General features: G+C 34.2%; 1 protein-coding gene across 2 annotated transcripts in view; it reads right to left on the bottom strand.

Moving 5' to 3' along the window:
- LOC118204135 (activator of 90 kDa heat shock protein ATPase homolog 1-like) overlaps positions 1 to 17,155 on the bottom strand; it is a 90,350-nt gene that overhangs the window by 49,018 nt on the left and 24,177 nt on the right. For both annotated transcript variants that reach the window (XM_085809970.1, XM_085809971.1), the window contains exon 3: positions 9,099 to 9,209. In XM_085809970.1, the coding sequence (XP_085666096.1) occupies positions 9,099 to 9,209 (111 nt within the window). The remainder of the gene's footprint in view (positions 1 to 9,098; positions 9,210 to 17,155) is intronic.

Genomic DNA, 17,155 nt, shown 5'->3' with positions numbered 1-17,155 from the left:
AATAATCAGTTTTTGTTTTATTTCAATAAACTCATCTACTGGCCTCAATAAAAACTGATAGTCCTTAAGTTTTGAAAAGAACCCTTCTAATGATGTTTTTGAATTAGAATTCAAAAGATTTGAATAATGAAAAAAACACTGAGACTATAACTTTATAATCTTATAAAACATTCTTGTATATTTGATGGATTTAGGGATTTTAATGCCTTACCGCTACTTCTCTTCTATAGTTAAAATCTTTTAAAAAGCACTGATGGTTCTGAATTTAAATAATGAAATATTAAGCCAAGCAATAAAAACTTTTAAATTTTAAAAATAAAAGGTCAGGAGAAATAAATTGTACATCTTGTTGACAGGTGCACAGTCAGTTATCAGAAGAGGTATTGCTCCTGCTTAAATTGAGAGCTGGTATGTCTGCTAGATGATACAGGTTAAAATATGTTGCAAGTGATATCCAACTTACTGAACTTTAGTTACTTTTTCTCTAAGTTCTTTAAGGATATCCCATATATGGCAGGAAGTCTAAAATCCAGACGCCCATACCAACAGCAACTTTTGCAGAGGAGCAAATTCTTTGCATTTTGCAAATGATACTCATAGGACAGAAGATTACATTTTGTGCTGTTTGAATTCAGAATAACTTATGTTTTTACTCTAGTAAGACGAGAACCACATCAAGTGGCAAAATTTAGGCAAAGTAAAATTTTTTAAATTTAAAGAAGCACTGAGCAACAAAATTAAGGGATGGGAATATCTTTAGAACTTAGGGAAGGCATTAGAATGCAAAATTTACAGTACGAAAACTTAGAATTTAGGCAGGCACTTTGCAGCAGAATTCAAAACCCACAGCAAATGCCCTGGGTAGGCCTTTAAGTATATGTTAGAATTTATTTGGGACTAAGATAAGCTTTAAGCATGTGCAGGAAATAAAGAAATATAATTCAAGCTTAACTTCATTAGCGTAAGGTAGCAGAGACAAAACTTAACAGAACTTGTCTTCAGTTGCCAATCTCATGATACATCACCAATACTGTGCCACAGACACTAGCTAAGCTGGGTCCCCTCATAGCCCTATGGCAAGCTTCACCTGCTAGGTGGGCTGGGGACCAGTGCTCAGAAGTAACTAGCCAAGCTGTATGATGATAGCTTCGAATTTGAAGGTTTTCTGATAACAAACAAAAAGCAAAATTTTCAAATTAATGGAATTTGTGAAGAAACATGGAGAGATTGAAATGGCATAATGAGGAAACGTAAATAAGATGATGTAACATAAATTTCCTATTGCTACAATAGTTCCCCAATGATCAATCAACTAACTGATTGGCAAAAACTTATAGTATGTTTCTAAATCCAGAAATATAACTACCAACAGTGAAGGTGGTGTGGTGTATTTAATTATGGCAAAGCACACTAGGGCTATCTGCCTAAGAGGAGGGATGCCTTCGTGGAGGACTTTCCATGGGAAACTAGCTCATATACACGTTACACATGGGGAAAACCACAAAAACGCCCATGCAGCCAGCTCGCCCGCGGGATTAGAACCTCGGACCGAACTACCAGTGTTCAGCGACTTTACTGCTTGGCCGCTGGTGGGCACCAACAGTGAAGGAAATAACAAGTAGATGTGAATAAAATAATTTTAGCTGAAAATTTAGTGGAATGCTTGACATGGCAATTACATGATTTGAAGAATAGAACTTTGTAACTGTTCACTTCCACACCTGTCGAATTAATTTCTACCTTTTCGTTGCCCTGCGTTGGCAACACACTTTTGAGATTTGTCGTTCGTAGAATTCGGTCGCTAAAAGCGTAGCTGACCTGCAACAGTTGTAATTATTATTTTATGCTTATTTGTACTGCTGAATTATTACTAAATGTTTACGTGTGAATGTTATATTATTAAATGTCTTCAGTTTGATTTAAATACACCAAGAGTCTTGAATTTATTAAGTATGTTTGAAAACGAAACTGCGTCATCCATGTCGACGCCATTCTAATATGTAAACAAGTTTTTGGAGGCACGGCGGCAAGATTCAGGTGGAATTCGTCAGCTGTTCAAGTACAGATAAGTGATTTTTTATTTCGATTTACATCTAAATTTGATTCTTGAAGTTTTATATCTATTTTGTATTGATTTTGATTTTGAACTTGAATACTTTGATTACTTATTATGGATCAAGCTACTGTCATTAGATTGCGTGGTAGGGCAAAAGCGGCCTTCATAAGGCTTCAGAATACTATTTCTTCCGATTTATTTAAAAATGAAGTAATTTTGCATCTGGAGCGCTTAGAAAGGATTTATTCAGATTTTGATAAATTTGATGCCCAATTACCAGAAGAACAGTCAGAAATTGAAGATTTTGAATCGAAGTATTTTGGTTTGAAACTTCAGTATCAAAATTTATTAGATGTATTAAATGTGGCTAAGGTGCTAAATGTTACAGGAAATTCTAATATTAGTAACTTTAAGTTACCTAAGGAAAATATTCCTATTTTTGGGGGTAACTTTAATGACTGGATGAATTTTAAAGCTTCGTTTGTTGCAACAGTGCATAATACTTCTTTATCGAATATACAGAAATTTCAGAATTTAATCGGATCACTTGCTGATGAACCAGCTTCTATAATTAAACATATTCCGTTATCAAATAATTCTTATGAAGAAGCATGGGCAAAATTGCTCGCTAGGTACGATAAAAAGAAACAAATCGTACAATCGTTAATTAAAACATTTATGAATCAAAAATGTATTTCACAGGTTGATAATGTTAATTTACGGCAATTAGCTGATACTTCCGATGAAGTTATCAGAGGTTTAAAAGCTCTTGGTGATGAAGCAACTTCTAGGGATCCATGGTTAATATTTATGTTGCTTCAAAAGGTAGATTCAGAAACTCGAAAGTTATGGGCCCAGAAAACAGCGGAAGATGATTTTCCAACATTGGAATAATTTTTTGAATTTTTAAATTTAAGGTGTTCTTCTCTCGAAATTATCATAAATAAAGAAGCGGAAGCTAAAGTTGTTGATAAAAGTAGTAATGTTAGTTCTAAAACATTACAGAATTCTAAATTTAGTAATACTAAATGTTCAAAATGCAACGGACTTCATGCGTTATATAAATGCGTTAAATTTAAGAATTTGGATGTTACTGCTAGAAAGAACTTTCTACGAAAATGAGGATTGTGTTTTTTATGTTTAAATTCACATCTAATTAAAAACTGTAATTCACAGTTAAAGTGTAATTTGTGTAATTCAAAAACACATAATAGTTTGTTGCATGAAGATATTAAAGCTAACAATGTACAGCTTTTAAAAGCGCCAAATGAAAACGAAAGCACTTCAGAGAGAATTTCGAATGAATCATGTAAGGGTCAAAGTCAGGTAGTTGTCAGTAATACAATTCAAAATTGCAACTCGGCGATTTTGCCTACAGTTCTCGCACTCGCATTTTCATCCAGTGGTAAACTATCGAAATTAAATTATTATTGGATTCCGGAAGTGAAAGTTCGTTTATTTCTGAACAAGCTGTTCGAAGATTAGGATTAAAAAGAACAAATCAAAGATTACTTTTGCATGGAATTGGCGGAGTGCCAGCTTCCAAAACTCGTGGTTCTGTTGATTTTAAAATTCAGTCAAAGTTAAATAATCAAGTAATTGATATTAACACATACATTTTGGATAGGTTAACTTTGCCATTGCAGGAACAAGTGATTAATGTAAAGCATATAGAATACATTAAATCTATTCCGTTAGCGGATCCGAATTTTGCTCAACCCAAAGAAATTGATTTGATTTTAGGAGCTGATTATTTTTTCTCTGTTTTAAGATGTGGCCAAATACATGGTTCGAAAAATGAGCCTGTAGCTCAAAATACAATTTTTGGTTGGGTGATTGCTGGGAAGGTCGGAAATAATATGGAAGGCCCAAAAACAGCAAATTCACACTTCATAAAGTTAGAAGATAATATAAATATTGATTACGAACTTTAAACGTTTCTGGGAAATGGAGGATATTGTCGATGTTGGGAAAAAGGAATTTCTGACACCTGAGGAACAATTTTGTGAATCACATTTTCAAAACACTCATGCTGTTAATTCAGATGGGTGATTTGTTGTAAAACTTCCATTTTATAAATCACATTTGAAGTTGGGTGATTCAAAACCGGCAGCAATTTCTAGGTTGCGTTCCATGAAACGAAAATTCAAAGATAATCCGGAATTTGAAAAACAGTATAAAGATTTCATACATGAATATGAACAGTTAGGACATATGACTGTGATTAATGATGATTTATCTAACAGATCGGATATAGAAAAGTTGTATCTTCCTCATCATGCGGTCATTAAACCTTCCAGCACAACGACAAAATTAAGAGTAGTTTTTGATGCATCCTGTAAATCTGAAAATGGTATATCACTGAATTCTCTTTTAGGGGTAGGTCCGAAATTACAAAGAGATATTTTTGAGATTTTGATTAATTTTCGATTTCCTAAAATTGTTTTTACAGCCGATGTGGAGAAGATGTATCGTCAGGTAATGGTAGCCCCTGAAGATCAGAATTATCAATTGATACTTTGGCGATACAATTCCAGTGATAAAATCCGCACGTACAAGTTGAAAACAGTTACTTATGGTCTTTCCTCTGCTTCATTTTTAGCAACTCGATGTCTGAAGCAGGTAGCTTTGAGGAATCAGATGTATCTCGTATACTGCAAGAGGATATGTATATGGACGACTTATTGTCGGGTGCAAATACAGTTGATAATGCAGTATCTGTCTGCAAGAAAATATCTTCAATTTTACATGCACGTGGTTTTGATTTGAGGAAGTGGAATTCAAATTCTGTAGAATTCTTAACTGAATTTAAGGAACATTGTTCATTGAATTCTGATTTTGAGATATCTCCTAATTCGAGTTTGAAAGTCTTAGGACTTTTTTGGAATTCAAGTATTGATACCTTCAGTTTTAAAGCTACACTGCACATCGACGCACCTATAACAAAAAGACGCATATTAGCAGAATCTGCTCGCATTTTCGATCCTTTAGGTCTCTTATCTCCTTGCACTATATTGATTAAAATATTCTATCAAAAACTATGGTTAGTTAAAGGCGACTGGGATTCAGTTGTTCCCCAGCATATCTCAGATGATTGGTTTAAATTTCAAGAGACATTCAGTCAAATCAATAATTGTGAAATTCCGAGATGTGTCATACTTACAACGGACAGTGTTATCCAACTACATGGATTTTCTGATGCATCTTCGCAGGCTTATGCAGCAGCCATTTACTGTCGCCAAAAGTGCAATGGTACGGTACGGTTAAGGTTAATCCTTTGGTATCAAAGACTAAAGTCGCGCCTATAAAGCAAGTATCCATTCCTCGATTAGAACTTTGTGCTGCGTATTTGTTGACCAGATTAATGCGATCTCTATTGAACACTTTAAAGAAGTTTGATTTTGAAATCTTTGCGTGGACGGATTCCAAGGTAGTTCTGTCTTGGCCATCAGCTCATCCACATAAGTGGAAAACTTTTGTGGCAAACAGAACATCTCAAATCATAGAAGTGATACCTATTAAACATTGGAATCATGTTCCCTCTAAACAGAATCCTGCAGACATTGCTTCTCATGGTATTGAACCTCAACTCCTACCAAATTGTACTTTGTGGTGGAATGGTCCACCATGGTTGTGTCAGGAAGAGGAAAACTGGCCTAAATATGAATTAAAATCTGAAGATGATACTGAAGTAAATGCCGAACAAAGATCTGATCCTATTTTTATTTCTCATATACGTGAATCGAATGATTTATTAGCTAATTTGTTCGAGCATTATTCTTCGCGTTGTAAAATTGTTCGTATTCTGGCTTACTGCAAAGATTTAATACTAATTGCGAGAAGCATCATGTTACTCAGAACATTTCATGTAGTGGCATTAACTCCAGCTGCCTTATGCCGCTAACATTTCTAGAGATTCGAGTAGCAGAAAATTTCATTATTCGTTGGATTCAGAATCATTATTTCAAAGAATATTTACAATGTATTAAAGAAGAGAAACCTTTACCCAAGAAGAGCCAACTACGTTCTCTATATCCCTTCGTAGATAAAGATGGTCTTTTACAGGTGGGAGGACGTCTTCGAAATTAATCTTTAGCATTTAACATCCAACATCCTGTCATACTTCCTTCTCGACATAAATTTAGCGAATTACTAGTGAAAGAACTTCATATTACTTACCTTCATGCTGGTCCTTCTTTATTATCACACCTCATCAGACAATCTTACTGGATAATTGAAGGAAAGAAACTGATACGCAGTTGTGTCAACCATTGCTTAATATGTCATCGATTTAAAGCTGCTTCAAATCCGCAATTGATGGGTGAATTACCTGAACATCGTATGACTTTGGAACGACCTTTTTACGCATCTGGTGTGGATTACGCTGGTCCTATTACCATGAAATTTAATAAGGGTCGTGGTTCTAAAACAACGAAAGGCTATATAGCTCTGTTTGTTTGCTTATCGAAGCTCTGTTTGTTTGCTTGTCGACTAAAGCTGTGCATATAGAAGCAGTCAGTGACCTGATGGCAGACTCGTTTATCGCTGCACTTAGACGTTTCATTTCACGTCGCGGTGCACCACGGCACACTTACAGTGACAACGGTACCAATTTTGTGAGAGCATGCCGAAAACTACAAGAACTAAACCAGATTTGGTCTTCCTTGTATGCAACAGAATCGGTTTCTCGAGAACTAACTAAGTCATCTATTGAATGGCATTTTATACTGCCTGCTTCGCCCCACTTCGGAGGAATATGGGAAGCCGGCATTCGCTCAGCGAAATTTCATCTGAGAAGATTATTGAAAGAGACTCTTTTAACCTACGAAGAGTTGTCAACGCTACTTACCCAAATCGAGGCTATTTTGAATTCATGTCCACTTACTTACGTGAACGATACTGATATTGACTCTATTAATGTTTTAACCCCTTCTCATTTTATTACAGGTGATACTTTAACTTCCTTTCCAGAGACACATCAGACTGTTCGCACAAGGAGTTCTAGGTGGGAACTTGTACAGAATCTACGTCTGGGATTCTGAAAGCGATGGAAAAAGAAATATTTGACTTCTCTTCAGCAGAGATCCAAGTGGCAGTACAACAGACCCAATCTAAAAATCGACACAGTGGTTCTTATCATCGAAAATGGATCTCCACCTCTAGCTTGGCCTATAGGACGGATCATCGATGCCCATCCGGGCAAGAACGGCTTAGTTCGCATAGCCACTGTCAAAACTAAAACTGGTGTTTTCAAGAGAGCAATTAATAAACTTTCACCTTTGCCTGTGTATCAGGACTAAACCTGATAGGGTGAGAGTATGTTCACTTCCACGCCTGTCGAAATTATTTCTACCTTTTCGTTGCCCTGCATTGGCAACACGCTTTTGAGATTTGTCATTCGTAGAATTCGGTCGCTAAAAGCATAGCTGACCTGTAACTGTTGTAATTATTATTTTATGCTTATTTGTACTGCTGAATTATTACTAAATGTTTACGTGTGAATGTTATATCATTAAATGTCTTCAGTTTGATTTAAAGACACCAAGAGTCTTGAATTTATTAAGTATGTTTGAAAACAAAACTGCGTCATCCATGTCGGCGCCATTCTAATACGTAAACAACTGAACAAGTAATGATGTCTGTCTATAGTATTCAATGAGAACGTATTAGCATAAAAAACGAAGCAAATTTTATAACTTACACTGAAATAAATGTCAAATAAATACATACTGAGCCTTTTATTATTTAAATTTTGATTGACTTATGATCATCTTACTAGATTTTAACTGATGATATAATATCTGAAAAATCCCAAATCCTGAATCACCAAAAAAACAGGGAGGAAGGGAAAAAAAGAGAACATACATGATTCGTATTTTCATTTGTTATTTAACTGCATATGCTTTATCATACAAATTAATTAATTCCAGCCCCATGGTAATTACAAAAATGTAAACTGAATAAACACAACATGTTTCTGATTAAGACAACATGACAGCATGTTTTTAAGTAATCTTAAAAGTTTACACTTACAGTTCTTCTGGCAGCATTTATAAGCTACGACAAGAAAATATCTGAAACATGAAACACTACACAAAATTTACAGAACATTCCTAGAGATAGAAAAATGTAATTTTTAACACATAAACATCTTTCATTACATATTAATATTGACAAGTGTTGATTAAATATATTATACAATAAAACTAGAAAGTCCTTATGTGGGCTTTTCTTCGACTGTTGGGGAGAGAAATTTCCAATTACAAAAATTATTCATGCTTAGTATTTTTAAATTTTAAAAAGTAAGCTTTGTAAAAATCAAGATATCTAACCTTTATAGCCCCTTGGGCCTTGGATTTACATATACAAGAAGTTTATATTCATTCTAAAAAATAACAAAAAGTTTTAACTCCCATATAAAAAATAACCAAGATATCTAACTTCATAAGAAGCGAGTTAAAAATAAGCTAGGGTTATTTAGGTTCACCCCCCCAACCTAATGCCATTCAACAATAACTACTCATCTATATTTTCTAACCTTATGATTTTAATAGTTCAAATGTTAAATATGCTAATAATATTCACATGCAGTTTCTATTACTTTACAATCAAAATCTGACATTAATCAAAACAAAATCATGAACAGGAAATATTTTATTTTTAATTTATACAAACAAAGATATCAGCTAGCTATATACCAATACTTGAAACCTATCATAGTTTTTCAAAACAGGCCCGTCTAACGCAAAAGAGTGTGGGCAAATTTGGGAATGATTTTTATTCTGGTGGGCCAATTACATATAAATAAAAAATTTTTAAAAATTAGGTGAAAATTTAAAAATAGAATACTTTCATATTACAGTTTTTATTATTTTTGCTTTATTTACAGTTGTCATTAAATATAAATGCCAAAAGACAAATAATCGCATCATTTACACTTTTTTGTAATTGAAAGTGACCGACAACTGCAAAACTTAAGGCCATATAAGAACTTTCATGTACATAGTATATACAATTACAATATATACATAAGGTATCTTACCTGTCCATTTCATTTCCAATCCCCACTCATAGAAAAATATTAATTTTGCCTTTCGATTATTTACTACTGCATCACCATTACATTTAGTAATTTCAGTTATTTCACAGCTTGCTAGATAAAGAAAATAAAGTATAGGTGAGCCTTGAAATTTCATCAATTCAAATTGACTAAGCAAAACAAACTTGATCATAAAGATCTCTAGCAGCTTCAGCAAAAGTTCTGCCAGAAAACAAGCCTATAAATAAATGCAGATTTACACTTTTAGTTTAATGTACATCTTTTTATCAATGGCTTGCGTATCTATTTTACATCTTACATTTACAATCAGGATAATAATATACTAATTCCCATACCCAAGGTAATAATATATTATACTAATAATTCCCATACATTCACTTGTTTTGCATGTATGGGAATGTATTCTTCGAAGAATTTTAAATTAAGCACAGTATGGGAGTGGGGGATCTTGAAAAACATTACAGCAGCATATTCATGAACATTAATTTTGCTTTTCCAGGTAATGAGATATAGCTCAAGACTAGACAGATGACTCTGAATTTTTGAACCAGAAAATCCAATTGTGAGTATTGAATGAGGATGGCCGCGTCATCTGCAAGAAGTGCGAGAGACACTATTTGGTATGTCATTAGTTAAGATACTGAAGGACCTTATAATGAAACCAGTATAAGACCACTGAAGATTGGACAGGGCTTTGAATTGACAGAATTAACTCATACAACAAGATCTATTACTGAGATATAAGTTATTGATGTGGATTAAATGAGCCCAAAATATGAGTCATGTGAGCTTGATTATAATTCCTACATGGCAAGTCCTATTAAATGCTTTGGCTATGTCTAAAAATAAAGCACCTGTAAGCATTTTATTGCAGAAGCCTTGGTGAAAATGCTCCACTGTCTAGAGCAACAGGTGCGTAGTAGTGTTTTTTAAACGAACCAAGCTATTCATTAATAAGGATATTTTGGTTCTGGAGAAAAACATTCAGGCGATCAAGCACTATAGATTCATATATCTTAGATAATGAGGATAGGAGATTGATTGGTCAGTAATTTTGAAGGTTAGAATGACACTGGCAAGGTTTTGGAATAGGCACTATTAGTGCACGTTTTCAGCTTTCCGGAAAATAGCAACGTAGTAGCGTAAAGTTAATTGACGTTATTACTGAAAATACAAATTTGGTAGAGATGTTTTTAATCACATCATTTGAAATAGAGTCCGATACAGGTGCTTTCTGTGATTTGAGATTAACTACATAAGTGCTAAACCTCTGAAAGCGAGAAGCATTGTAAGTCTCTCTTAACAGAATAAAACAGAAGTGGGTGAGACTTCATCCCTCTAACTTGCAATGAAATAAAGACCTTCTATGTATTATATAGACTAACAGCATAAATTAAGGAACCCAAAACTATTGATTCAAAAAATTTCTCATAAAAGCACCGATATTCAGAAGACCTGTCACGCCTTTCTTAAATTTATGGACACTAATCGCCATATGGTGACACTGGTCGTCTAAATGCTACCTGCCAGTCACTCGAGCTGGCTATCACAGTGGGACATTACCCAGCAAATCCAAGGGCGCTACCCCTGGGCTAATAGAGCCTCAATGCTCTAAGACTCGCCAGACCACAGGGCCGGCTAATAAGTGACCTTTCCGGGGCCTTCAGAATCACCAAGTTCAGAAATTTTATACCCCCATGGCCAAGATTGCCAAGGTACAGATCCTAGCCAGTAGCTTCGCAGAGTTCTCTACATTGACCCCTCCCCGGGGGGATACATAGGGTAAGATAAAGTAACCAAAAGAACATCTGAAAATGTCTTCATAAAATTATAAAAACATAAGACATTTTACACAAACAATGCAACTTACCCAATCAATTTTTAACTGTAAAAACAATATCGGGATGAAATATGCCAAAGAATATTATTTACAAATATTACAAAAAAAGTGACCATCCACTGAGAAACAGAAATGGCTAGAGACTGTCGAATGGAAAGACAAGCATGGTGAATATATTATTTCTACAAAAAGGAAAAGTAAATACAACTAAACAACAGAAAAAAGAAAAGAAAAATTGAACTGTGTTATTGAATACAATATTGTGGCACTGATTGCCCACATAAAATGCTAGCTTGTTTTTCTATTATAAGAGAAGTGATGAAGAGCTAGAGGGGTTTTTTTCAATGATATTTTTCAATATGTTTAACATACATAGTTTACAAAAATAAAAGATGAATTTTTTATTTATTACAAGAAAAAGGCAGTAGTAACTACCAAACAATAATTATCTTTTAGTACTGTCTAATAATGAAACTATTGCTTAACCTAGTAGTAAACTTTTCAAGATGTGGATAGCATTATAAGGAGATACACATTTAACATTACAGGTACATAAGATTCTTTTCTGAAACCATACGGGCACTGCTAAAACTTCTTTAACAATAGCACTTAAAATATATGCAAATAATTACAAATGAAACAAAATAAACTTGGGGATGCATAAAATGGTGAACGGGAATACATGCATCACTCTGATACCAAAGGTTCAAACACAATGCACAACAGACATTTTATTTTTGCATCAATTCTCCATCTAAAAAAGCATTTTCTAAAAACAAATAAAGGTACTTGCACACTATTGCAACCATCTTAGTAAAAGTAGCAAAATTTTCAGACCACGCACATAACCATTCTTCCAGGAATCACGCTCGTAACTATCGTTTCAGTCAAGCAACGCCATTTTCATATGCATTCTATTTTGTTGTATTCCAAGTTCAAATGGTTTTTATACACAAATCATGATATTTTTTGCCTTAAACTTGATTTTAAAATATGAATTTGTGGAATTCGCCAACAATGGAAGAAACTGCAGTAAAATTTTGGCAGTAATACAGAATTTTGCTAAAAAATTTTCTAAAGAAAGCAAAAAAGAAATGTTCTTTCCAGATAGTCGATGTTGTCAAAATTTGCATGAAGAAGAGTCTTCGCAATTCACCAATTTTTTTTTAAGTGAAAACAGATCGTTGTGTACTTTGGGGGGGGAAGAGATTTGTCAGAATGTGTTGAATTTTTTTAATATATGACATAATTCTTATTTAATAATTCAAATTCGTATTTTAAATTGCTAAAGTACGTCCCCCCCCATGTTGATATTGTTTCCCAAACTTACTTTAAATATTGATAATTTGGGATTCTCTAAAAAAAAAAAAAGGTGCAAAAACCACCAACTTGCACATGCTAAGTAACTTTTACATTTTCATCTGTAAAAAAGCACCAGATTGTGGCAAGAGGGTTGCAATAGTACGCAAGTACCCAAATAAATACTTTTGTTGTTTCTAATCCCCTTGATCCGAGATAATCTCTCAATCAAGTGCATGAACTCCTCGTGGCCAACAGGTTATGAGTACCTATCAGTAGCCCATCTGCACAGGGTGGCAAAACATCTGTAATTTAGAAGGGTGGCAAAATGTCTAGAATTTAGAAGGGCACCAACCAAGTGATGGAACTTAGAAGATATAAAGACCGCACTAGGCAACAAAACGCTTAGTACCAGCCCTCCATCCTTTCACTAATCCCCTTTGAAACAAACAACTATGACCATCATCAACAAAGTATAGACACAATATTATTATTTTTATTATTTACAAATTAAAGGTTATTTACCAAAAATTTACAAAGTTGGGAAGGTGAAGAGACAGATTATCAACTTCAAAATGAACACAGACTGTAATAGCATTAAAAAAAATTACTTTTAGGGCCATTTTAACACAACACAGCTGCTCAGTCACGAAATTTAAAAAAAAAAAAAACACTAAAAACATTATATAAATGCAAAAATTTTTTCAAAGAAATCTGCTTCATAAGTAAGGCTATATAACAAAAAAAACGTAGAAAAAAAAGCTTTAACAAACATTGTACTTTAAACAAACCACATAGCATTAATGATTAACTACTTTGTTCCATGAAAAAAATTATTTTTCAGTTACAGTAAAAGAAAGCAATGTAATTCTGATTTATAAAGCACATACAATGCTTTGGGGTGTGGTAGTCGTCATACTGCACATTTGATGATCTTTTAGACAATGCTACCATAATTAGTAGTATCGAAATAAGGTCTGAAAAGTACTACCTATTTCCAGAAGTGGTTATTTGAGGAAGGAGGTTGCTTTAAGATACCAAGTAAGAGGTATCAACTTTAAAATATACCAGAACACACCAAAACATACAGTGATAAAAGCCAAAGCTGAAACATAAAAGTGCTAGGTCAAGCAAAACAAGTAAGATGCAAACAAACAATGGCCTAGAAGATGAAAAAAAATGAAACAACTTTAATCATGAATAATTAATAACTGCTCAAAACACCAATCACCAACACCCAAGGCTGTGGAGGAACTGACGCACAAAAATTAAGGGTAGTCTCATAAACATGGCTCTTGAGATATCCCAACAAAAAAAAAAAAAAAAAAGAAAGAAAGAAAGAAAAGAAAAAAAAAAAGAAAAGAAAAGAAGATATGGCAAATTGGACAATCATAACAGCTTCAAAGTAAAGAGTACTTGATCCGGAAAGTAGAAATCTAGCTATTTCCTTCTATCAAACGGAGGAGTAATATGTCAATCTAAAAATAAAGCAAAAAGGCAACTTCAGCTAGATGTAGATTTTGACTAAACCTATCAATTTGGGCAGCAATTATACATGGCCACCTCTTCAAGAGCAAAACAATTTTTGCAAAATCGGAGAAGCAACAACTGTTTTCATACTGAAATCAATGGGCACAGAAAGGGAGTACGAAAGAGCACCATCTATTAAGGAAAAAAGTAATGAAATGTAAATTTTTAAATAAAATGCAGTTCCCTATTGACATTATTTTTTTAATCTAATATGGTTTAAGCAGCACTTCTTTCAAAAATGGCCATTTGAATTAAAATTTTAGAAAACATCTTTCTCTGGAAAAAAATTCTTAAAATTACATGCTATGAAAGAGGATCCCATAAGTCATCAGTTGGCCATCACTGATCAGGTTTGCCACTCACACAGATGACTTTTTCAGGTTTCTTACATGAGTTTTAAAAAAATTCCAGTCTAGACACAGTTCATGTATAGCACTACTTGTATACACAAAAATTTTCTCAGTAAATACGATTTTGATTAACCCCTTCGCGCCGACTGTCACATATACGTGCCAACAACGAACACACTTACCTACCGGCCGAGGATACCGCAGGCGTGCCAGAGGATTGTTCCGTTCTCTACCGACTGTCATGTATTTGCGCCAGTACTTTGGAACGTTTTTCAAACTATAATTTCTGCCACAAGATGGCACTGTATGTCCATATGGTTTCAGATACATGTACATTAGACCTTCTACTCGAAATGAGAGAAGCATGACTCACATACACGTGTTTTTGATTATATAAACAAACGGGGAAATAAATGTTTCTGAATGGCGTGATTTGTGACGTCTCTTTAAATCGCATTTTATTCGCACGAGGTAGTTGTTTACTGTAAGTAGAGAAGTTTGAAGAGAAGTCTAAAGCGTTGGGTATTTCCGTTTGCAGTTCAGTTTTTAGAAAATAATTAGATCTTGTTAGACATGAATTCTTTGTTTTTACCGTTGCAATGTCGAAGCGTCGAAAATGTTTAACAGAGCATGAAATAGCAGAAATGATGCAAAATATTTCAGATATTGATTCTGAAAGATTAACTGAAAGACATTTTCCAAAACTTTGTTCAGAAGAGACTGATAAGAAAATGAGACGACGATGCTTCGTTTGTTCACATTCCCGGAAAAATCCTCCAAAACGGCAAATGAGTTATTACGAGTGCAAGGACTGTAACATAGGAACTGTGTGTAGATCCCTGTTTTCAAATTTTTCATACGAAAAGAGAATTTTAAGTAATATATTTAGTTTTCAGATGTATAATGTAAAAATTCATAAAATGGTGAGTAGTTAAAATAAAATGTGTAAAATATGCATTTAAACAAGAAATAAGGTAATTAAAGTATATATATATATAAATATCTATAAAGCATAAGCCGTTTAAATACTCCATAGAGCATTATTAAACAATGCGTTGATACTTCGGAAATGTCATGGATTTAGGCTTAGTAGCAAAAAAGCCCCCGGCCCTGGAGAGACGTTCGCGTAAGACGCTGCCGGCCTCAGCGATAAGTGCGCGTTTTCACTACCCGGCTCGAAGGGGTTAAAAAAAACTTACATTTGAATCCCCTAAGCATTACTATAACTATCATAGATGCTGGATACTTAAGTATTAACACAACCACCTTAGTAGAAGTCGCTAAATTTTCAGAATGTGACAAACTCTGGCAACCATACACATAATAATCCTTCAGTCAAACAATGCTGCCATTTCCATATGCGTTCTCTTCAGTTGTATTCCAAATTCCAACAGTTTTTATAAATAAATCTTGATATTTTTTGCCTTAAACTGGCATTTTAAAGTATGAGCTTGTCTTGTGGAATTTGTCAACAATGGAAGAAACTGCAGTAAAATTTCTGCAGGAACAAAAAGTTTGATGAAAATTTTCTAAAGGGAATAACAAGGAAATGTGTTTCCTAGATAGCCACTATTACCAAGGTTTGCACTAAGTTTCCACAATCCTCCAATATATCATAAACCAAAAAAAGATCAGTGCTCTTCGGTAGAATAGCCCCAAAAAAATTACAAAACGAAAAATAATGTTTTATTTTTTTAATGTATCATGTAATCCTAATTCAATAATTCAAATTTGCATTTTAAATTGCAAAAGTATGTTTTCTTTTCATATGCCGATAATATTTTTACCAACTTAATAAATATCAATAGTTCTTTTTTCCTTTATTACTTGTGCTGCCAACAGGCACTGCATAATGGAAAGGGAAGAATGCCCCGTGGAGGAATTGTAAGAGAAACCAGCTCGGGCCCACATCACACAGGAAAAACCATGAAAATGCCCATGCAGCTAGCTTGTTGACTGTGACTCAAACCTGACCAAATTAAGAGTTTCAGTGGCTTTTACCACTCAGCTGCAGGTTTGCAATATCAATAATTTGGGATCTTTCAAAAAAAGGTCTACAAAACCACCAACTTGCATTCAATAAGTAACTTTTGCCTTTTCATCTGTTAAAAGTTGCTGAATTTTGCCAAGGTTGTTACGTTAATAAGTAAGTACCAGGAGCTGTTCTCCTCAATAACATTCAAATTAAGTTTTTGCCAAAGTAAGTAAACTTGCTACACAATACTTGCATAATTAAAGATATTAGCTATGCCAGAATTTCACTTTTGTGACATACGGAATAAAATAGATCCACAAGTAAAATGCATTATTACTATTAAACATAATTATAAAATAAATTTGAAAATAAAATCAACTTTATAAAATTTATCAGGTAGCATTAAATAATTCACTCTATGAGGTATTTCTCTCCCCTTTTAAAGGGCGACTGGGGATTAGGGGACCCAATCGCCAAATCCTGGTGGTGGAGAATCATCATCCACCACCTTTTTTTAGTTCGGGTGCCACTGCAGAGACATTAGGATTTTTAGAAGCAGGAGATGAAAAATGAGCAATGCCCTCGCCGGGAGTCAAACCATGGTCCTCTTGAATACACATCGAATGTGCTGACCACTACACACAAAGGCATGCTAAGAAGGCAGGAGAAATACCTTACAAAACTTATAATAGTATGCTCAATTTAGAGGTTTTGTAAATAGCAGGTAGATTTTTATGTCAACGGCATAGGTTAAAATGAGAAGTAAAATCATAATGAGCATGATTCGTTACAGAAGACTGGCTATTGCCACCGCTGCTGCTTGCCTGCCTAGGGGCCTGCTGATCAGAACAAACCTGAAAGCCTGATGTAGGCATGGATGGCAAGTTTTGAAAGTTAATGTTGCTCTGCCTGTCTGAAGCAGTTAGTGTCATAACTTCATGTAGAGTTCCTGGAGTTGTAACCCAGTTAATATATTTTAAGATTCCAATAATCCTCTAAAGCAGTGTTTCCCAACCTTTTTTGTGCTATTGCCCCACCTATTCCT

The sequence above is a fragment of the Stegodyphus dumicola genome, chromosome X2 (assembly GCF_044657685.1).
Source record: "Stegodyphus dumicola isolate Sdum_Otavi_A_Nest chromosome X2, ASM4465768v1".
Classification (NCBI taxonomy): Eukaryota; Metazoa; Arthropoda; class Arachnida; order Araneae; family Eresidae; genus Stegodyphus; species Stegodyphus dumicola.
The sequence above is the reverse complement of the archived record's forward strand: the minus strand, read 5'-3'. Positions and strand labels throughout refer to the sequence as shown.